Source organism: Glycine max, chromosome 6, assembly GCF_000004515.6.
Source record: "Glycine max cultivar Williams 82 chromosome 6, Glycine_max_v4.0, whole genome shotgun sequence".
Taxonomy (NCBI): Eukaryota; Viridiplantae; Streptophyta; class Magnoliopsida; order Fabales; family Fabaceae; genus Glycine; species Glycine max.
This window is the reverse complement of record NC_038242.2, coordinates 356409-380007: the sequence shown is the minus strand read 5'-3', so window position 1 is coordinate 380007 and position 23599 is coordinate 356409. Positions and strand designations below refer to the sequence as shown.

General features: G+C 32.2%; 3 protein-coding genes, 1 long non-coding RNA gene and 1 pseudogene across 4 annotated transcripts; 2 read left to right on the top strand and 3 right to left on the bottom strand.

Annotated features, from left to right (window-relative positions):
* Positions 1-2480: 2480 nt before the first annotated feature.
* Positions 2481-5897, bottom strand: LOC100806005 (endo-1,4-beta-xylanase 5). The gene is made up of 8 exons (XM_006581039.4): positions 5525-5897; positions 5399-5433; positions 5173-5320; positions 4729-4901; positions 4529-4630; positions 4177-4323; positions 3449-4087; positions 2481-3004 (listed from the first exon to the last, which is right to left on the bottom strand). The coding sequence occupies exons 1-8, from the start codon at positions 5598-5600 to the stop codon at positions 2669-2671; spliced, it is 1656 nt and encodes a 551-aa protein (XP_006581102.1). The 5' UTR covers positions 5601-5897; the 3' UTR covers positions 2481-2668.
* A 4329-nt stretch (positions 5898-10226) lies between these two features.
* LOC121175030 (uncharacterized) lies at positions 10227-11184 on the bottom strand. Its single transcript, XR_005891919.1, has 2 exons — positions 11022-11184; positions 10227-10948 (listed from the first exon to the last, which is right to left on the bottom strand). It is a non-coding gene; the product is annotated as an uncharacterized lncRNA (long non-coding RNA).
* A 2129-nt stretch (positions 11185-13313) lies between these two features.
* LOC100804930 (protein EXORDIUM) lies at positions 13314-14629 on the bottom strand. Its single transcript, XM_003527552.5, has one exon. The coding sequence runs from the start codon at positions 14379-14381 to the stop codon at positions 13476-13478; it is 906 nt and encodes a 301-aa protein (XP_003527600.2). The 5' UTR covers positions 14382-14629; the 3' UTR covers positions 13314-13475.
* A 1254-nt stretch (positions 14630-15883) lies between these two features.
* LOC100788681 (peptidyl-prolyl cis-trans isomerase CYP21-1-like) lies at positions 15884-18778 on the top strand (annotated as a pseudogene).
* A 3456-nt stretch (positions 18779-22234) lies between these two features.
* On the top strand, positions 22235-23263 carry LOC100785493 (actin-depolymerizing factor 5). Its single transcript, XM_003526930.5, has 3 exons — positions 22235-22341; positions 22431-22690; positions 23001-23263. The coding sequence occupies exons 1-3, from the start codon at positions 22321-22323 to the stop codon at positions 23149-23151; spliced, it is 432 nt and encodes a 143-aa protein (XP_003526978.1). The 5' UTR covers positions 22235-22320; the 3' UTR covers positions 23152-23263.
* The last annotated feature ends 336 nt before the right edge of the window (positions 23264-23599 follow it).

Sequence of the window (23599 nt, the reverse complement as noted above, 5' to 3'; positions counted from 1 at the left end):
CATTCGGTATAAATTTCATTCATTGAAGTGCTAAAATAGTGGATTATGTTTGGTTGTCTTAGTTATGATAATATAAATGTCAAAATTTTTAAGATAAATAATCATTTTAATACTTCAAAAATAGAATGACAATAAATTCGTATAAAAAAAATTTAATCTTAAATATAAATAAAAAATGAAAAATTAATCTTACCAATCATTTCATTTAATGACAAACTCTACCTAAATCACCCTAACAGTACCTCATGAGTTGTTTAATAGAGATGGCCGACACAATAAAACACTAGTCCAGACATCATCAACATCCGTGTCAGCATCTTATTCGGTAGAACATATTAATTTATAGGTTGACTAAAATATAATTTTTGTTTCTTGTTTTTTTAATCTGTAACTTTAATCTCTTTTATTTTTTATAATTGAGATATTTTATTTCTTATTTTTAAAAAAAATTGATTTTAATTTTTTTATTTTTTAATTGAAATATTTTATTTTACACTTTTAAAAATTCTATTATTTTAGTCCCTTTAATCAAATTCCCACTTCACTGTATACTTTTAATTTTTTCTGCTATCATCATTCCTTTTTATCTATCTTTAAAGATTGTTTTGTAGAAACTAAGAAATATAATCGTTATTTTAATAAAATAATTGTGAGGTTTGTATTTCACCCCTTTCTCTTCCCACTTCATCAAAGTAAATACATGCATAAATTAATTAAAGATAAGGAGACAAATAGGGTGTAATTGATAAAAAAAAAATAATTAATATAATCTTGAATTTTGAAAAAAATTAATAAATAGAAACAAAAATTCTTCCAAAATCCAACAATTAAAAAGAAATAGAGAAAATAATAGATTAAGCTTATTAATAATTAAATAATTAAAAAAAAACTATCACATGAATAAATGTTAATCTTTATAAAGTACATAAATTAATGTTTAAAATTGGTTATAAAGATAAAAATTATAGATTTTTTTAAAATACATAATAAAATATCTTAATTGAAAAATAAGAGATTAAAATTATGAATGTTTTAAAATTAACAAATAAAATGTCTCAATTAAAATTTAAGAAAATTAAAATTATGAATTTGAGAAAATAGAAAATGAAAATTTTATAATAGCCTAAATTATATATAAAATGTTATTCCTTGACAATTGAGATATTATTCCTTCCGTAAATAAGACTCAAACAAATAAAAAGTAGTGTTCTGTTTTTATACGATGCAATTCATATTATTTTTTAATTAACTATTTTTAATTAAAATATCCCTAATTAATTATAAAGATGAATAATCAATTAAGAGGAAAAAGAAATAAGAATATCAGTGACATATTAATTTTAGACAAAAAAATATAATTAAGATAAATTTATTATTAATTAAATTAATCACTGATCGCCTTGTGTAAATTTTTTTAATTCATTAGATGATAAAATCTTATAAATAAGAACTAAAGAATACTAATAATAAATCAGAACTCAAATTGTTATTTAATGGCTACAAATGAAAACAAGGAATGGTTGTGTTCTTTCAAAGAACGCGGTGATGTTTCAGATCTGTGATCGTGTTCTCCTTCAACGCTTTATTCTAAGATGGTTACAACGGGTAGGATTCGGAAGCGGGTGTGCAGAAAGGGGTTGTTTTCAACGGAGGGTCACTCATTTCCGATGTGGGGCCTTCATCGTTGGTGGTGGTGGCGACAATTGCGAATGGGTTGTATCCTTTGTCGTCTCAGTTCTGGTTTAGGATCTGATTTTTTTTTGCGCTTCATATATGGTTCAGTTTCTGCATTTGATATAATCAAAATTAATTTGCCTCACGCATGCATGAAGTCTGCATCATGCTACTTATTATGGTAATTACATGTTTTTAATATTGCTAAATGGTACAGCAAAATAATCTTGCATAATCTTTCAATCGAGAAAGTCTTCCAGCATTTTTATTTGTGTTCACATTTCATACAACAGAGGTATGCGTTAAAGCTTCAACATATTTTGGGAACTCAAAGAAGAAAGGGGCAATTTTGGTTAAGTTTTTTAAAAAAATTATATGTCAAACACGTGGCTTACTTTTTTAACAGAGTTAGGACCAAAAAAATGAGTTAACACTATCTTGGGGAATGATACTGTAATTTGCTCTAAATTCTAATTTAATAGTGCTAATTTTCAATTTTACTGAGATGCATGCTCACAAAGAAAATGAGGGATAAAATCTAATGTCTCAATCGTAATCAAATCACTTTTCCTATATTTAATAGAGGATAAACATGCATGTTAATGTTATTTTTCTTCCATCAACGTCATTTTTCCCTTCTTTTCCTCTTTCTTCTCTCACGGGCTGGTCCCTGATAGGGATGGTTTGAATTAATTAGAAGATATTTAGATTCAAATCAATTAATGTTAATTAATTTGGATTGGATCATATTTTTTTAAGATACATATTTAATTAATATATATTTGAAACAATGCACAAGACTCAAATAGGGAAATATAGAAGAATTTCTGAAGATAGCATCTTGATTCAAGCATTCTACGACTAGAAGAACTTGCAGACTTGACATTACTAGTCATCTACGTACGACGGTGATTATTATAGCATTTGAATTTGACACTAAAGTTTCAAGTGAAGTTAAGCAGCTTGATAGATACTAGTACTATATATCTAAGTGTCATATTGTAATAGTGAAATGTCTAGTTTCATCACCTCGAGAGAGGGAGAATGTTGACTTTGTAGTGTTATTGCCATACTTGACACTAATTCTGTATTCTCCTAAGAACCCATAAAAGCTATAGGAACCGTGCACATCTGAGACTCCCTCTACACGACCCGTTTGCCACTCTTGAAGAAGTTTGTCCACCGCATCACCTGCTGGGAGGTTCTTGAAATTATTGTCTGTCAGGCACATTTGGTAGCACCCATTTGGATGTAATGCCGTCCAAAGCATTATCCCATTCACAGAGGGATGTGAGAAGCCTTCCCTCAGCACTTCCTCCGAATAATTTGCCTACGCACAACAGAAGTTATTCAATTATAAGCTAATTAATGGCAATTCATTTTTCTTTTATTATTTTGAATACATAGTTTACACGATGACTAAATTATTATATGATTTTGGATCATATAACTCTTAGCTAATCATCACATGATATTGTAATAAACTGTTATTAAACTTTTTTTCTTATGAATTAAAAAACTAAAATACACTTCGTCAAAAAAAAAACTAAGATTTATGTGATGCAAATATTGGTAGGCACCGTGAGTCTTAGATTATCTAATAATTTTTTTAAAAGTGTAGTGACAATATAAATATACCATCAATCATTCAATAAAAAGTTATCATGTATTATCTTAAAAGTCATACTTAACATGCATGATTTCTAATTGGTGAATGGTATAAAGCTTTTTATTCTAATTGTGTATAGAAATTAAAGTTTTTGATCTAGCTGACCTGTGCATCTCTATCAAGTGTCTTGCTTATATCCACCTCGGTAAGCCAAATGGGAAGGCCAAGTGTTGCCAACTTGTCTAGGATGGCTCTGATAAGGGGAGGATTGGGTATTGTGAAGTGACCCTCCAAGCCAATTCCATCCATAAAGATGCCATTTCGTTGCAGTTCTCTTACCCGTGAGATATAGGCGTCAACAGTGGATTTTACATCACTGCATGTTTCCACAACATTGAAGTCATTCATAAACAGAGTTGCCAATGGATCCGATTTATGTGCTGTCTGAAAGAAATGCAATGTGGCATTAGGTCCAAGCCTTTCCTCGTAGAAATCAAAATGGAGCATTTCATTGCTGACGTCCCAGTGTACGAACTCATCTTTGTATTGGCTCATGAGACTATGTATTCGAGAATTCACAGCAGATTGTAACTGGGTGCCTGTAAGGTTAAGAACCCACGGAGGAGTGTATTTAGGGTCTTCCCAAAATATGTTGTGCCCTCTCGCTATGATGTTGTTTGTTCTAACAAATTGCAGCATCTGGTCTGAAATGGTGTAATTGACCTTGCCTTGATCAGGTTCTGTGGCGTACCATTTGAGCTCATTTTCAAACACTGCCGCGTTGAACCGCTTCACAAACCAATTCTGAATGGACAGAACAGAAGGATGAGTCTTTTCACGTGTTACTTGCTATGCTGTGAAATATTTTAGTGGGGTACACAAAATATACAAACCTGGTAGGGAACGTTGCCAAGAATGGTCTTTGCTATTGCAGATCCAAAAGGGAAGTCTTTTGAGATTTGCTCTACACAGATCGAAGCTCCTTCCAATCTCCTTCCGTTACTATCTGACACATGAATAGTGACGGCACGCTTTCTTTGCTGTCAAATGCAAGTAAAAAAACAAAATTAAATTCTTCTTCAAACTCCGATCTATAGCATTAACACAAAAATTACAACATACATCCCTTTTCATTGCAACATCATCACTTATAGATCAATTTGTTTGGTTACATGATCATGATAGGAAAAATAAAAACAACTAAGGCATTCCATTATTTTGGTCAAATAATGACGTGTAACCCACAGTGTTGATTATATACTGTTGATTGATTCTCCATTGTTGCTTAGTAAATGGCTGGAGTGATGGGCTAGCAACATCTATATTGATATCTTTACCATCAGCGTTCTGCATAAACAAAATTAAAAGAAACAAACCAAATATCTTAAATCCAATAATTACCCAAGAGTTTTACCACTGAATAAAACCAAAGAAATGCAAGCGACCTGGAAGAAGATAATGGATAAATTTGAAGGCCAATTCAGAACAAATCCACCCTTCAGAAATGACCAGCATCTATGCTTGGCCGAAACTGTCCCAATGCAATCATGTGTCTCTTTCTCCGTTTCCAGAGTGGTCCTTATCATAGCTGAACTTGAATCTTTAACTCTCACCCATGCTGTAATATGAGTAACGCACCCACATCACATCTAATCTAACAATTGTACAATAGGCCACCTAATTCTAACTATGGAAAAGGTAAACATTACAAATAGATTCATTTAGATTTTATTTTGTAGTCTACTTGGTTAGGATACTTGGCTCTCACCCGAGAGACCCGGTTCAAATCCCGGCAACGGAATAATTTTAAAACAAAACTTGAAATAACGCGAGTATAGTTTTTTTTTTCCTCGTTTATTAAGCAGAAGTGTGTAGAGAACATAACTAACCGGAAAAAGAGTAAATGGTGCCCTGAGTGAGATTATACAGAACAAGTGAAGGCACATAGCTGTTGTTGGCAATGCTGCCACGACGAGAGTGTTGCTCAGTCTTGAAAAGTCCTCCTCCATAAAGTGGTTCCTCTGGCTTCTCTTTGCACTGTCAGGAACATGTATTAAAGTGATAATCCCATTCAGGTCAATGTTGAAATGTGTTTTGCTTTAAATTTTTAATTACCTCAGTGTAGGCAGTGGAGTCATATAGGGGCCCATCTGCAACAAAGAAACCAAAATAATGAATATTGAAAATTTGCCTCTGAAAATATTAAACAAGGAAAAGGAGGAGTCATATAGGAACAAGAACCATATAAAGGGGAAACCAAAGAAGCCCCTATTAGAAAGAAGAAAACTATAAGGCTACAGAAGGGGATATCTTGCATCCTTGGACTTAGAAATTGGCGCAGGTCACTCTCCTAGTGGTGAGAAACAAAAGGGTTATAAATATAAACTTTGAACCGAACTGTTTGAGCATAAATACAAATGCCCGTGTTAGGAGTAGTGTGTCTCAGAGAACACGAGAGAGGAGAGGCGACAAGGGATTGTACTTGCGAGGTTAATGGTATTTGGGAGGTGATATATATCACAAGGGAACAGGGTCCTCTGAAAAGGCCCCTGCTCTCTTTTCACATGTTAATGCTATGCTACGTGAACCAAATAAGAGAACTAATAAATTCATGTGAGTGTTAATTTTGTCACAATTCTGTACAGCCTTCTGTTCACTCTATAATGCTTTGCAGTTGTCACATTTTACTATTTCAGTTCTCTAGCTGCATCATTAATTACCAAGTAACAAATCGTTGATTCATTAGCAACGTTAATTGTTGATGGTATCAGTCATTTAATGTGTGCTTGGATTACAGTTGCTTCCAATGTTGAATTCAATCTATTATTCACATTGCTTTTCCCATTTATACTTTAAAAATTTCAGTTCAAGCCGTTTTAATATATAGATTTCCAAACACACCCTTAAACGTCCCCACTACGTACCAATATCTTGTTTTTTGCTTTGGACTTGCGGATCCTCGCCTCATATTCAGTCTCCTTCCCGATTTTTTTCCCCCAAAAAAGAAATAATAAAACTAGAAACATAAGTTTTTCATAACAAAATACTTACTCAAAAGTGTGAGAAATGTATAAGGTGGTCTTGTATCACATGATCCTTCACGAATAGCCATGTGATAGCATAAATTTTTAACAATACTAAATAAATATTTAAATAATTTAGCAAAAGGTGAATTATGTATCGTTCAAAACTCATGTGAAATAAGAGCCCAACAATCACGCCCTTCATATTTGGGTCGTGTACAGCTAGCTGTTGATCAGGTGCAAAAGGACAATATATAACATTACGCAATGAATTGATTAACGAATGAAAAATAACTGTTCAAGAATCAACAAGACACCAATCAATTTCAAAATGAGAAATGTTTTGTAGATATTGCAATAGATGTACAAGACCCAAATAATATAAATTTTCTCTCTTGTTGATTCTTTAACAGTAATCTCCCATTCATTTGACAAAATAATTAAGGGTATCCCTAGAAAAGAATATTACTACTTAAGTCTTCACTTTCTAAAATATCAATAATTTTAAAATACAAATAGAAAATTAAAACATCAATAGATAATTAGATACATACTAGAATGGGAGGAGTATTAATTACATGGAATCTACGTTGATTGATTGATTAACTAAAGAAACACCCTTTATTAATTACTAACTCTCGGTCCTAAAGCAGGTTATCTACTTTTGGTATACTAGTTGTTGGCTGAATGAAAATTTAGGTGGAAGCTATAAAACTTAGTAAAGTCATAGTGCAACGGCTTGCTTATGTTTAAATTTTTTGGTTCAATAAGAAAACTAACATTTCTATATAAGTAAAAGAAATTCATTATACCAAAAGAGTGCTCATCCACAAAACTTGACTTGTGTTGTAACAAATAAAAGAAGAGAAAAAAAGAGTCTAGCCAGCGTGAAGTTTCCCGGAATGGTATTTCTGGGATGCCATCACTACCTCCTCAGAGATCAATGTAACTAGTTAGAACTTAGGAGGGACCATTGAAATTTGAATACTCATTAACTAAACTGAAGGACTGGCACGCGCTCTTCTTTTTGGACCCCTCACGATGTGCACAATGTAGAGCTCTTCCCACCCAATTTTTTTATTTATTTATAAGAATATTATTTCGAGAGGAGAAGTACATGTACGATAGTAAATAATAAGAGAGAAACATATAGAAATGATAGGTGTTAATTAAAGAAGTATTATGGGTGATATTAAAGTATTCATATATAAATACTCTTTTAAATAACTTATGCGTCAAGCATGGGCATCAACCAATTTAGACAACACAAAATGAGTCACTGAAACCACATGAAGATCACTTCATATTTGATATTTGCCTTTAACTGAAGTGTGTTCCCCTCTTTGCTGCTTGGCATCATCAACTTCTGCCCAAATTCGTTGATTTTTTTGGCAAACAGACAACAACTCATCAATGTATTCTCATTTGGGCTCTCTGCGTGGTCTAGGCACTCCACCAAATTGGTCCTGCTCATTGATTGAAAGGTATCAGTATTCTGTTTTGTTTTTGTTTTGTTGTCAATTGAAGAACTTCTGATATTTCTAATCAAATTTCAACTCATAACAGAAAACACAAAAAATAAAATAGCAATAGTAGAAGAATAAATAATATATGTATAGACTTTCATCTAATAACAGACCCTTATATATAAATATAATAAATTTATTAATTTTTATGATAATTTTTTATACTAAACATATTTTTTCTGTACATATATGCCTTTTTATTTTTATTATTCTGGAAGGGCCCGAAAGAGGTGTAAGCTAGTGGAATCGAGCAGAAGACTTGAAGTTTGCTGATTTGTGAAAAAAAAATTGTTCAAGTTTATTTACACATGTCTAACTAAAAGTTTAAATATGATTTCTTTTATACTATCTTAATTTATATGATGCGACTTTAAAATGACATTTGTTATTTTTATAAGATTCAATCTATAATATTTTTTAATTAATTATTTTTAAATTAAAATACCCGAAATAAGAAAAATAATATATTGTCAACATGTCGAGCATTCTGGTATGGTATTTTTAATTTGGATGGGGATAGATATGATTATTCCCCAATCGATATTGCAGCTATACGATCAATTTGGGTTATTTTTTTAGAGGAAGGAGAAGTCGTAGATGGAAATTAAGATTTGGTGTGGCATGCATTGTGCTCGTGTTTGTGGAATGCAAGGAACAACATTATTTTTCAGCGCCAAGGATCTCATATACTGGAAAACATTAAAAATATTTATTGGCAATGGTTTTTTAACAAAAGAAAGAAAAACTCTCATTAATATTATAATTTAATAAATCCCATTAATAATCCATTTATAATCAAGATTATTATAAATAATGATAACATGAATTTTAAATAAGTTATACAAAATCATTAAATAAAATTAATTAATTTACCTTGTGACATAATAGATCACAAATAAAATTTTAATATTTTTAATTATTTTAAAAGATTTTATTAAAATTAAAAATATTAAAATTCTATTTGTAATTTATTATGTCACAAGGTAGATTAAATAATTTAATTTCACTTTAAATGATTTTGTATGGATTACAAATTATTCCTGTTATTATTAATAATGACTTTTAGAATAATATTAATTAACTATCAATATTATCATTTTATTTAAATAATTTTTATTATGAACGGATTATTAATAAGTTTTACAATAAAAAAAATTCAAAAGTGAATAATATTTCAATAATTATAAGTTGGTAATTTTTTTGGTTCGACACCAAAAAAATCTTAGAACTGACCCTATATATGATGCTATGCATGCAATCTTCATATTGTCTTTTACATTCTTTGGACTTTGCTTCTTCGACGTTGCACCAACTTCCTCATGTATATTGGCCTTCGATCCTCACGACCCAGTCATCTCCATTTTATTAAACTATAAATAAAAACAACTCGGGTCAATTATTATGAATACTCCCGAAATATTATGTTATGGTGTTTATAGTGAATTTTATTGAATAATGAAACATAAATACTTCACTATTTTAAATATTTTTTTTTTATCTCTTTTCTTAATACATAATAAATTATATCATATTTATATTTTTCTCTCTAGTTGTCAAATATTATATGCAATACTGATGTAATTAATATTTTTCAATTTTAACTCTCCTCTCAGTATATAAAAGACAACAAGGCATGGACGGGACAACAGGCTGATGTTGATGGATTTGGCAAAACAAGGATTACTTAAACAGTAAATTAATGAAGACGAATATGCCAACTTCAATTCTATTTCCAAACATAACTATTTGAGAAATTACAGTTAAAAATACGGTGATACATGCTTTTGTACAGTTATTTTATGTCTTGTTTGAGAAATTGCATGTGTGTGGATGATACATGCTTTTTTAGTTGGCAAGAATACGGTGAAATCATATAGAACTTTTTAATAATAAAATTTTTAACGTAAAATCCAAGATTGTGAACCAAAATACTAACTGGTCAGAAGATAAATTAAAAACAAAGAGTATTTGTTGGCTAAGATTAAAGCCATGAGTGTATTATTTCTCACCCCACCTGGAACAAGTCAGAGTTCCTTCAGCTTAATGACAACCTGTTTTTCTAATACTACTAGTCGTCTTCAAAGAGCGTAATTGATTTTAGCTTCTTTTGATCGAACTTTGTCTTCACTTAAAAATAATACCAAAAGTTTTCTATTTCTTTGGCTAATTTTGGACTGAGATATTTTATTTTAAATTATGTCTCTATTGGAATTTAGTAAAGATCGTAGGAGATTGATCGCTTCCTAGTAGTCTCTTCTCACATCAATTTTCCTTCCTTTGGTGCCTCTCGTCAAATTACTTATCACATGGAAAAAGTTGGAAAAATAAGTAAATATTTGCTATGAAACTAAGCCTTGCAATTCTTTTGACACCAAAATAGAAGCACATCAAATCAACACAGAACAAATTGCAAAATATTTCCATCCATGGAATATCTTTGACAACATTTTCTTGTTACCATAAGAATTCTCTCTGCTTGAAACCATGCCATTTTACAACTATTAATTGCTACAACAGAGACCGTAGGCTGATTATGCTTCAGAGCACTCAAAATGGATGTACAAACAAATTAACCAGCCTTTATTATATAACCAAGAAGAAAAAGGTTAGTGATAACTGATAACCATACCAATGGAAATTAGGATACCATTGTGCAAAAGGCTCGTCAATGCAAGAAGTGTCATACATGCCCTCTTTATTTTGGATCATCGTCTACTTGAAGTGACTAAGTGTTTGCTCAAGGAGATCTTGTTGTAAACCTTCTTACTTCTGAATGACAAAAAAAAAGTCTAAGAAGAAGCCAACAACACAAGCTGCAGCCATGATTATGAATACTAGTCTGTAACAATGAGCTCCAACACAAGTGTCGCCTCCTCCTGCGGTGGTAGTTGCCTCCAAATCATAGAGAATGCCAGCAAGGAGACCAGAAAAGAGGAAAGAACCAAAGGGAAGGTTAAAAATGAGAATGTTGTATATAAGACCATAATATTTGAGGCCAAATAACTCCGAGGCAGTTGGCAGAGTAATGGCAAGCGGCACCGCATAGCATATGCCAACCACAATGGACCATATGTAAAGGGAACCTGGCATAGCCATGGCCAGGAGTTGCAGCTTTACTGCAAACACATAAAATTCGAGTCAACAAACAATGCTAATCAAAATTTACAACTTTAAGTCTCCTCTCTCAACCTTTTAATTTTTCATATATATACAAAATCCAAAAATCAACAGTTTTCAGAGCCTCCCATATGGGGTTGGATTCTCTGGCTGATCACGAGCCACTGGACGCCGTAGCCGACGAGGCCTTGGAGGGACCCAATGATTCACTGCCCATTTTATATATATTTGCTATATTTGAGTGAATGCTGTACCCTTATTTATTACTTTAACAACCCATCATTCCTTACTAAGTAAAATTTGTCATCATCTAATGCCTTGACGTTTGCACATTTACTTGCTACTTGCACAAGTTGAGCTTTTCTTAAAAAAATTTAAATAGTATGATAGTATAAACTTAACAGGAATGCTTACAATACTTTGTGTTCTAAATAATAAATATACATTTAAACACATTTATTATCAATGATAAAAATAACTAACTTGTAAACGTCAATCCAAAATACTTGCCAGCTATAGGGACTATTTCGAGCATAATGTGTTATTATAAATGATATTTAATTATATGACGTAAAAAAATCAAAGATATTTATATGCCTTTATAATATACTTTATTTCAATTCGATCTATTTCATTTTGTTGTCTCTCTTTCTATTATGTCATGTTATGTATTTCATTTGTTATTTTTTAAAATTAATATTATATTATGATCAGTAATTTTAAAATATAAAAAAATTTAATTACATAAAAATAATCAATCGTTGAAATATAAATTTTAATAATAATTTTTACATGAAATGGTGAATATATATATAGATTTAAAAAGGCTAATTTTATGTTATTTTCTTCAAACACGCACTTCCTCATAACTTTATTATAGATTTTTTTTTTCATGCATTTACGTAATTAACCAATCCGAAATATTGGATAAATATCACATAATTCATTGGATCGGTTGGTAAAGAGTAACAAACATGCACCACTTCCTTCTCCGAAAAAATAAATAAACACCACTTCCACCCTTAAGGTGAGACACGTATCGATCATGCATGTTATCACCATAAACAGCGGGTATCGTTAGAAGAAACACCGTATAAATCATTCCTGATCTCGTTAAATCACACCGTGTAAGAGTTAGAGCTTGCTGAAAATGAAATATCTCGGTAGTGATTATTTTCTCTGCCATAACTGTTTGATAAATTTTAATTTAAAAATTTCATGAACGAATGTGTTAAAAACATGCTGTATCCGTCTCCAAAACATCCAAGTTGTTGACTACGCCAAATCCAATGAGCTCTACGCTATGGATCGAGCATAATCAACTTAGCTAGGGGGGACCTCTCTACAAGGACCAAAACAAACTGGATTTTTCGACATATAATATGCCATCGCTTCTTTAAAGAAAGGTGAAGTAATTTGCTTATTTGTTCACTTTATTAACTTGTTATTTTTATAATCTTCCGCAGGCAACCTGCCCCCTTGTCGTGGAACTAACTTTGAAATTTCATTATTAATTTATTATAAACAACTTGCAGATAAAATAGAGAGACAGAAAAGTTGCATATATAGTTTAATGGAAATGATTGATTATTCTTCCGTGTTTTTGTTGTGTCTTGTGTACGGCATACTTACTTATCGTATGCATGGGGTCTGCTCCCGTACGTGGCGTGTATATGCCCACAGATAAGCTGTGAAGACTCAGCAGACCCTATCGCTTTTGCTTTTGATGGAATAAGATAAGATCCCGTGCATATATTCAGCGTCATAGTACTATTTTATATAGTGTTTTTTTTCCACCAACACGAATGTTCTTTAATATTTTTTAATATTAATTTCCTTTATGATGTTGACTTAATTTTTTTTTACATACAATAAAATTATTTTATATAATATGAGACTTCGGTTGAAGTTTCTCACCAAATGAATTTATTGTAGTATTTGAATTATTTCATATCTAAAAAAGTTATTTATGATTAAGGATTTATTAATAGAGTTTTTTTATAATGATTTTTTTTATATATTTTGAAAAGTTTATTATGTTACTATTCAGAGTTATTTTTATTTTACTTTTATAGATTAAAACAAACTGTCTAAAGTCTAATTAAGAATATTACAGGAGTACCGAAATCGCATGAATGTGCAATGTCCCTTCTTCAATTGACTGTTGGCTGCTTCCGATGGCAACTAGCTAGTAGCATTCTATCTACGTTCATGTTAGTGTTTGGTATGCGCGCAACTGGTTTTAGACCAGCCGTCCAACAGAAATTCAATGATACTCATCGCCATATGTTATAAGTTAATTACAACGAATTGAGGGAATGACAAGGGAAAATAAACCTTTTCTTTTCATTAATTACATTCACCTGATAAGAATAGATATAGTTTATTGACACAAACTCGATCACAATAGTATTTGCAGAATGAAGTGTCCAAAAATATTAGTGTTTATATATATCATCAAAACTGACTATGAGAACAGTAGATATATATACATATGATAGAAAAGTAATTAAGAAACGAGATGTTTTACAGGGGAGTCCAGCAGGAAGAAGTTTTTGGGTTCCAAATAGCAGGGAGCAAGAACTTGGTACCCTTGTCACCAACAGCATTAAAGGCTCCACCAGTTTTAAGATCCACGGATACCTTGGTTGTTGCAAAAAGATCATCAGGACACTTGCTAGTTGCTTCCAAGATATCGCCTCCGTGTGCATTTGCGAAGAAGCCATCTCCGAATGGGTTGGTGACTGCTCCGGCCAAACCACCAGCCAACAACTTGACCATGGCATCTGCTCCAACATTCCCGTTTGGCGGTTTCATTATTGCACCTGTCTTGCCCTTGCTCGGCAGGAATGGCCATGCACATGCGGGACACTCCTCCTCTGGGTTCCCCACTGCAACATAAGGTTGGTTTTCAATAAGACCGTGTTGGGCGCATGATCCGGCACACATATCTTGCACTGTCACGCCCTTGGAGGCTATGATGAGAGCGAGGGTATTTTTGTTTCCACCAGTGGCCTTAGGAAGGAGGGGCTTAATGAAATCTTTGATCAAGACTTTCCCATAAGAGTAGTTTGGATCGAAAACTTGGTTTACCACCTTCACCGGGATATTATTATTATTGCCAGATGCAGCTCCATAGCTCTCCACAATGTTCCACCATGATGAGACTTGGGGTTGCTTAGCAGCATCAGGGGCAGGGGTGTTCATGTTCAGGGACCTGAAGAAGGACAAAATCGCTTTCTTTTGGGCCTTTGGAATTGGGCCGTACCATAAGATGCCAACGTTCAACTTTCCAGTCAGCAAGCGTCCCCCATGGTTGGTCAGGGGTGCTGCGTCATTGCCTGCGGAAACTGCTATTGGAACCACGCTCAGTATCAGACACAACAAGAGAAGCTGTCCTGGGTAAACACAAGCCATCTTCTCTCTCTTCATTTGATTTCCTAAAGTTTTTTTTTTTTTTTTTTAATTTGGTTTGTACCTTATGCTGCTTCTTCCCATATTTATAAAATTATAAGTGTCTTCTTGCGTCTAAAAAAAAACTCCAGCTTTTTTTATCCCCCTAAACCAAGGTAAAAACACTATCCCCACCACTACTTTATTTTTCCTTTTCTTTAGTTGGGATAAGTATATAACAGCCTTACAATAAATAAGAACGAGAGGAACTTATAGACACAGAAGAATCAAACAACACCTATTAATAGATATAGAAAACAATGTGAAGAAATTGTAAAAATAGCTTAAATCTCCAGGTGTCATGGGCGTGTGACAAAAACGGTAAAAAGAGGGACAATAAAGAATCTCATTATTAATTATTATCACAATTATTGATAATATTAAGATGTCACAACTTAAATGATAAGACTCAAAATAACAAATTAAATTATTAAAAAATCAAAATAAAATTTGATCATTTGATGGACTTTAAATTTATTTTGTTCAGATTTTTTTACGGATTACTTCATAATTGTTAAAGTGTGGAATGTTCACTATGGAGCATATGAATCAATTGTTGTAATGTTTTTTTTTTCTTACAAGCAACCAAATCATATTCTTTCCATTAATATAAAATTGTAAATACAATGAGATATTACAAAGAAGATATGCTCATAATAAGAAAAGATTGAGTTGCTACTTAAAATATGAGCCACGTAATTAGCCCGTCTTCCAGCAATTTGAATTGTATAAGAGAAAATAAAAAATACGATCTTAAGATATTTTTAATTTGATTGATAATAAAATCGTAATCTGGTATATCTTACTTGTTGTTAAGAATCTGATGTACAATCAAATTACAACCAGACTCGATAATGAGGTTGGATAAATTCTGATTTATCAGCCAAATCAAAGATTGAAAAATTGCATATGTTGGAATACATGGTATCGATCATAACCTGAAGTGCACCTTTCTTTCTTTCTCTCTCTCAATTGCATATGTTATTATAGCTTAATTAGTTATTTTAATTTCATATGTTAACTATAGGTAGATTAATATTCTTAAGATAAAGAAATAATAATTTGTTAAAAGAATTTGATTATATCAGGATAAAAAACATTTAATACATCTTAAAACAATTAAAAGTATTTAACAAAATATATTTTAACTAATATTTCAGGACATTCGTCGAAAGATTTGATAGAAGATCTCACATCAATTATGGTTGTGTGACAATCTTGTCATATGAATAGAAGCTTCTTTTGCTTTAAAATTTGAAGATTAATTCAGATGAAAATTAAATTGGTGGAAATTTAAACAACAATGAAAATTTAAGTTAATCATTTTTTCCCCTCAAAAGCATTCTAGCAATTTCAATAAAATAAAATAAAAATATCATTACATACTGGCCCACTCGTGTGACGTGAATCAGAGCTTTACTGCATGCATGACAACTTCTGTTGGAAGCATAAAAAATTACATTGTGCTTTGATTTAAAAATCAAATAACTTTTATTATTTTATTTGGTTTGCACATTTATGCCTTTTGCAGCTCCTATACTGCAACTGGAACCTTCTTCAACCTTCCGAGACAAACCCAGTAAGCTCTCTGGGATGGCGGATCACAAAGTTGCGATTTTTGTGTGATTGGACTGGATACAACTCAGCATTGTGGGTATTGAAGCAATGCATAGAGCGATCTCGTTCTTCGTTCAACCGCGATGCCTCCTTCTCATAGGTGTTCTCTCAATTTTCTTGATTCTCGCATTATCGGGTACCAAATGGGTATGGTCCTTTTCTTTGTTTATTTGAATTGTGGATCTGGTTCGGATAATTGAACCGGATTTCAACCACATTGTTTGATCTGTCATTGAATTTGGCACTAAGAGTCTAATGGGGTTTCGTTTGAATTTGATTTTACTGATTGAATGGGTGGTTCCAATGGTTTTAGGTGCAATTCAATTTCTTTCCTTCTTTACTTTTACTTTCTGATATGAAGCAAATGCAACCAAATTTTAGCTTATGCATTACAGTATGGCTCTCTGATTAATTTTATCATGTGGTAATTATTGTAACTCTTTTACTGCTTGGTGGGCACATGCATTCTTATTCGGTTATGATATGGCTTGATCCTTGATACTGCAGATTGTGTTGTTGCCTGCCTTTGCATTGTAATCCATCTATTTCTTTGTGTGGCACATTGTTTAGCTACCTAGGGGAATGGTGCTGATCTTTTTCATGCCTTCTAATGGCTTTGACTGATGATGGGGTTAGGGATACATTGGCAAATTTAGTCTTCAGATTGATAAGTTGTGATGAGTACAGCTAGTAGAACAAAATATTAACATAGCAAAGAGTACACATACAAAGGCATTTAGATGAGCAAATTGGGAAGTGAACTTTGTGACATATTGATCAGAAGGAAAAATCTTAAAATAACGCACCACAACACTAGAAAAAATTTCTTGAATTCGACCTACTGGTCATGAGTTGTACACATACAAAGGCATTTAGATATGCAAATTGGGAAGTGTAATTTGTAATCAAAGCCTATTTCAGACTTTGACCTACTGGTCTTGAGTTTTATTCTTGCAGCTCTCATTCTTCTAATGAAAGAGAATAATTTTAGTATATTATGGAGTAGGCTTTGTGTGTTGTATATTTTAGACTTTGACCTACTGGTCAGGAGTTATATTCTTGTTTTGTCATAGTTTGTTTGAAAATTGATGGTTCATTCATTTGTAAACTTTTTTCCACTTACATTTCCCATCTTGATTGGTTATTGTGTTTTGTCAATAGCAAAATTCAGCTTTACTGTTGTAGGTTGAAGAGAAAGAAGAACAACCTGAAATTACAGACAGAGTATTCTTTGATGTTGATATTGATGGACAACGTTTAGGTTTGGAGAAATTTTTAGAAATTTTAACCATTTCTCATTTTGACCAAATTGATTTACTAAATATTCTGGTTAGAAGGAGGACGTAGGCAATTCAAAGCACTAACTTATCATTTGCAATGCACTAATTTCTGCAGGTAGGATTGTCATTGGATTGTATGGCCAAGTTGTACCAAAAACTGTGGGTATGTTATTGATTTCCTATTCCAATTCATAGTCTGTAACTTAGTTTTCTTAAGTAGGAATAGGAGGTTACCTTTTAAGTGAATCAATGGTGAGCAGACCCCTTAGAAGAAATTGCAAAGTTTGTGACTTGTGAGTTATCCTTTATGTCTATACTTCAGTTTTTTCAGTAAATTTAACACAAATCTGCCCGATGAAGCTACCTCATTGGATATAATGTCATTTTACATTAGTAATGTTTATATTATCCTGGTGCATTGCAATTTTAATTGATTGAAAATGTTCTGTCTACAGAAAATTTTAGAGCTTTGTGCACAGGTACTTGAAGTCTTCATGTTGTTTTGTTAATTTAACCTCCATCTTGTTTACATACTGATCATGAGTATTGCATATTCTGTAGGGGAGAAAGGGAAGAATGCCAGTGGTGTAAAACTTCATTACAAAGGAATTTCATAGGATAATATCAGGTTTCATGATTCAGGGCGGAGATATTGTTCATCATGATGGTAGAGGATACGAATCTATTTATGGTGGCACCTTTCCTGATGAGAATTTCAAGATAAAACATTCACATGCTGGTCTGTAACAGATATGCTTGGATGCAAGCTTTTTACTTTTTTCTTTAAAAAAAATAACTTCACATTTTTCTTCATTTTTGAGGTGTACGTTTAAGTTGTTTCCATGTAAATATACTTCACTGTTGCAGGTGTAGTCTCTATGGTGAATTCAGGTCCCGATTACAATGGCTCACAGTTTTTTATTACCACAGTGAAGACCGGTTGGTAAGTTATTCTGCCATGCTGCAGGGAAATTATCCAGATAATTGAGTCCTGTCAGTTCATGGTGTAGACTATTTGATAATGTTGTATGCAGAAACCACATAATTTACAAGAGTCTCTAATTATGAGAAATTGATATCAATTGGCTTGCGAACTTTCCAGGTTAGATGGAGAACATGGTGTGTTTGGCAAGGTTGTCCAAGGCATGGATTCTGTGTTTGCAATTGAAGGAGGTGCTGGAACCTACAATGGGAAACCCAGAAAGAAGGTAGTGATTGCAGACTCTGGAGAGATACCCAAGAGTCAGTGGGATAAGGAAAGATGAACTTCCTTGGTGAAGCGGCAATAAATTATTCGACAAGTTAAAAATTTGAATTAGATCTTTGTTTTATAGTATTAAATTTCCTCTGTAAAAATGTCTAGGAAATCTCACCAGTCAATTCCCCCTGTTTCCATGAAACAGTCTTATGCATTTTATTTTTTTTAATTGGTAAGTGTTTTTTTTTTGAAGTTTTTCAAATGTAGTTATATGTTTTCCATGATGGTTTGTGCATTATATTAAATTTTGGAACTAGAATCTCTAGCAAACTTCCTAACGTTTTTTAACGATAGGTGTTACTTGTACACTTTTTTTTTTGTTCTACTTTTCAAAAATTCACTTTAGTTTCCTTGCAAAATATTATTATTATTTTTTAAAAATAAATCAACTATGCCTCTCAATCATTGCACTAGGGGTGGGTAAACAGACTCAGGTCCATGAATTGGCTCACAGGACCTGCAGTCCGTGCGGGTAATGGACCGATTTTTTTAAATAGTCCATGGTTATATAATATTTTTGGGCCCGCTCTGCTTAACTCACGGACTATGCGGGTTTGGCTCGTGGGGTTCACGAGTTGTCTGTAAGTCCGCTTAATCCATGGTTTGAGAATCTCACCAACTACAGCACCTTAAAAATCCCGCTTAATCCAAATCTTTCATTGTTGGCTTGTGATATTTTGAGCATCTAAATTACAACTATGTCTTTCAAATCGGCATTTAACAAATATCGAATTAGGTTTCTTGGTGATAATGTGCGAGCCTTGATAAGTACTAAAAATTGGTTACTAGGATTTGATGAGTAAGATAAATAATGTGTAATAATTGTTATCTTTTAATCGCTTAACTTGAGTTGATTTTAATATTTATTATCGTTTTGAGTTTTAGGAAAAGAATATGAAGATGTGGAGATGGAGAAGGCTCAAGCTACATTAAATATGAAATCATTTGTTGTTGGAGATGTTTAAGTTTCATATTTTAAATTTATTGCTTGGATTTTCTTTTGTTAAGACATTATTTATTTTATTGATGTAATTGACTAATTGTTGATATTTTATTTACATTTGTGTTGAACTTAATTTGATTGTGTTACATTTTTACTGAAATTGAAATTCTTTTAAAATTAAGCATGCAGATCAGCCCGTTTGACATGTGGAGTCCGAGGGGTGGGGGTAGACCAATTTATTATGTCCGTATAAGAATGCAGGACGGGCTGGTCCGGTCCGCTGTCAATGTAGACTTATACGGGCGGGCCTTACGTGAAACAGGCTGACCTGTTTACCCACCCCTAATTACACATGTGTGTTTAAATATTAATTTTTTTATATTATAAATATAATTTTCATAGATTTAAACTTTATTTAATTTATATAAAAAAAGTTTAATGGTCATACTGGTATAAAATATTTGTACAATGTAATTTTAATCATAATTGGTTGTGAATATGATTTTTAAATTAACCTATATAGTGGAGATTAAAACACACAGATCATGTGATTTAAAAAATTATGACTCTACTATTTTAGTCCTGAAACTGAAATTGAGACGTTATAATAGACTTTGGAATTAGACAAATATCAAATAAATTCTGTTGTTAGTCACATTAATGATTATTATGAAAGTTGTAAAATTTAAGCACTATAATGATGCCAAGGTGAGATATATCATCACAACTGGGGTGATTTTTTATTTTTTGAAGTGAAGAGTGACATATTATTACGAAACAAATGCAAGGTGAGATACATCGTCACAACTGATGGGGAACCTCTTCTACCCATTACATTTTAAAAACATAAAAAGACAAATCTGCAAGAGCATGAGTAGCTCTATTACAAAAAAAGAAGAGCATTTGAGACACTACTTTCTAGCACTAGAAGAACCACTGTTCCAAAGCTAGAGAACCCGCAAGCAATCTGTTTGGAACAGAATATGTTGAATGCACAAATCTGATGCAGTTTGGATAGCCCATCTAAAAGCGAGTGCTTCAGCTTCTGCCACACTACCAACTTCCGGAATTTTCTTTGAGAACATTTCCTGCACTGTCTCGGTAGACAACTCCGAGACCAATTACCCTATTTTTCTTCAAATTTTGCCTTTATCAGAGGTGCTTTCAAGTGTGTAGAAATTAAAAAAAAACGTGGAATCCACATGTTTTTTTCCTCTCTCATATAAGTAGATTGGAGAAGAATTTGTCATGCAATAACTTTTACTATCTTCGTCTTCCCTTCTAATTGGGGCATGCTTCTTTTATGCGGAAGGGTTCAACTTCATTAACTAATTATAATATAATAATACGGTTCATCTACTTATCATTGGTCGCATGTCTAATTTTGTAGATGACCGGTAGTGCAGTTGGGAGTGAGGCTTCTTAGTGATTTGTGTTATAAATATAATGTTTTAAAAGGGAATCAAAGAGTTAAAAGGATCGTTTACTCAATAGATATATTTCTTTTCTATTGTTTTATTACTTACCAACTAGCTTTAAATTTTTAAAAATTATTTTATTCTTATTTATTTCTCTTGGATCAAATCATCTCTATTTTTCTCTTCTCTTCCCTCATCACATGTCACAGCCAAATATGCCCTTAGTTTCCATCCAACTTCTTTTTCATTTTTGTACTGATCCAATGCTATATAAGCACGTCGATTCAAAGTAACTTCGTTCAATACTAACTATTTTTATTTGTACTGCAGGTCCGCTTGGTCAGGAATTTTTACTGCAGGTTCAAGAACATTTACGTTTGACTTGCTGTATAACTGTATAGTTGTAATGATTCTTCGTCAAAAATTTATTTATAATATTTAATTGATTGCAAGAAATATTGCATTAATTGACTATTATATATTATATGTGTGTGCTTGTGAATGATTAATATTTTATTCAGAAGACTAGATTTATTCATTTTAGTGTAAAGATAAATGAAAAAAATAAATACAAACTAAAAGCAGATTCATTGTCACGTAAATGAAACTTTATTTATTTATTTCTGTAATGGCGACATTAATATTAAAAGTAACAAAACTAATAACTAATATTTTTTTATAAAAAATATTAAAAAAAAATTATCAGTAAAAATAAAATATAAATATCAAAAGATCTATTTACAACGAAAATCTTACTTAACTAATTAAGTTGTATCCCATTCTCTTTGTCATTAAAATTAAAACATAATTTTTTATGCAAATTAGCTTACTTGAGTGGGTTTCCTTTTTATTTTTCAACTCACATTATAGAATATTTTTTATTTTGAAAATATAAGCTAAATTACATGGCATAATGTTAATTTTTATCTTTAATAATTAAAATAAAAATACTATAAATTTTTATTTTTCTTGAAGTATTGATTATTTATAGCACATTTTAGGATATATAAAATTAATTTAACGATAAAGAAATTGCGGGTTGAAATCTTCTCACGGTTAAGAATTAACAGAATAATGACTAATATTTTCAGATAAAAAAATGTAATGTGCTTTAAATAGTTTTGGTAATAAATGAAATGATATACTAATTAAAAAATATAAAAAAAGTGTAAAGAAATAATTATATATTTAATCTATGTTTTGGTGATAAAAAATTGGAGAGAGTAAATAAGAAAAAGAAAGTTAAGATAAGGCAGAGTTAATGTAGGACAAAAGTGTAAATAGGAGGGAAGATGAATGGCATTTGAGGAGCTAAACTTTATATATAGGGCCAGCTGTTGCTCTCATACCACCCGACCAACCATTTTACATTTACAGTAACAGTAGTGAAATTTCGGAAAAAATGGCGATGGCTTTCAAGATGGTATTGTTACTCTAATCTGTTATTTTATTTATTGGATCACTTAATTAGCTAGTTCATTGATGTTGATTTGTGAATTGACTTCTGATCAGGCGACGACTGGAATGTGGGTTACAGATGAGTGCAAGAACTCGTTCATGGATATGAAATGGAAGAAGGAGCACAGATACATTGTTTTCAAGATCGACGAAGGATCAAGGCTCGTCACCGTTGATAAACTCGGTGGCCCCACCGAGGGCTATGATGATCTCACCGCCTCCTTGCCCACCGATGATTGCCGATACGCGGTTTTTGACTTCGACTTCGTCACCGTTGATAACTGCCGCAAGAGCAAGATCTTCTTCATTGCATGGTGCTTCTTCATCTGTTTTTCATTATTACTATTTTAACCCTCTTTTTCTTAGTACTTATCCTATGTTTTATTGCTGTTGATCCGTGGTTTTATGCATACAAACAAAACAAAAGTAGCCAACCCAGTGTCCGGTGGCGCTATTTTAATTATGAGTTATGTCGTCTCTGACAGTTGTAGTAATAATGTTGAATATAATGGCTCAATAATTTATGCGGAGGAAATAAAATTAAAGTTCTTTTTAGGTACAATTATATGATGGTAGTTGATTTGATTGAATATTTGAATTGAAATATTTATAATATATGATCAGGTCTCCAACAGCATCAAGGATTAGAGCTAAGATTCTATACGCAACTTCGAAGGATGGGCTGAGAAGAGCGCTGGATGGAATCAGCTATGAACTCCAGGCCACCGATCCAACGGAGATGGGATTCGATGTAATTAGAGACATAGCCAAATAGACAGGCAGAGAATCAAATTAAATACGAGTGCTAATTAAGTTTTAATCCTTTTATCTCTTCAGTTCAGATGTGGTTACACGTACGTTGAGTTTTAATTCATGAGCAGCTCCCATGACATGTGCTCTCCTTTTCTTATCGTTTTGTATCATAGCTTTATCATCATCATCCACTACTTTGGCTGGCATCTTCAATGTGATATATAGTATAAGTGGGCCATGAAATCTTAAATCATAATAATATATTATATCTAATGTGGTTACCCCATGTATGCCAATAGCTGGCTAAAACCAAAAAAAATAAAACTGTTAGTAAAAGGATACGTAGATTAGATCAACTTTTTATAAACTAACTTGATGTGTTAACATTGATTAATTTAATCAATGTTTTTGCATGATATTTAACGATGATGATGATGATCCTCTTTCTATATCCATTATTCATTTCTCTT

Bases quoted from the DNA above. Each gene is read 5' to 3' on its own strand.
- LOC100806005 (XM_006581039.4), bottom strand. From the start codon at position 5,600: ATGCAAGATATCCCCTTCTGTAGCCTTATAGTTTTCTTCTTTCTAATA. The intron at 5,434-5,524 runs GTTCTTGTTCCT...TCTTTGTTGCAG, and splicing joins TTTGGTTTCCCCTTTATATG to ATGGGCCCCTATATGACTCC. The intron at 4,631-4,728 runs GTCGCTTGCATT...TTGTTTATGCAG, and splicing joins TATCCATTATCTTCTTCCAG to AACGCTGATGGTAAAGATAT.
- LOC100804930 (XM_003527552.5), bottom strand. From the start codon at position 14,381: ATGAAGAGAGAGAAGATGGCTTGTGTTTACCCAGGACAGCTTCTCTTG.
- LOC100785493 (XM_003526930.5), top strand. From the start codon at position 22,321: ATGGCGATGGCTTTCAAGATG. The intron at 22,342-22,430 runs GTATTGTTACTC...ACTTCTGATCAG, and splicing joins TGGCGATGGCTTTCAAGATG to GCGACGACTGGAATGTGGGT. The intron at 22,691-23,000 runs GTGCTTCTTCAT...ATATATGATCAG, and splicing joins AAGATCTTCTTCATTGCATG to GTCTCCAACAGCATCAAGGA.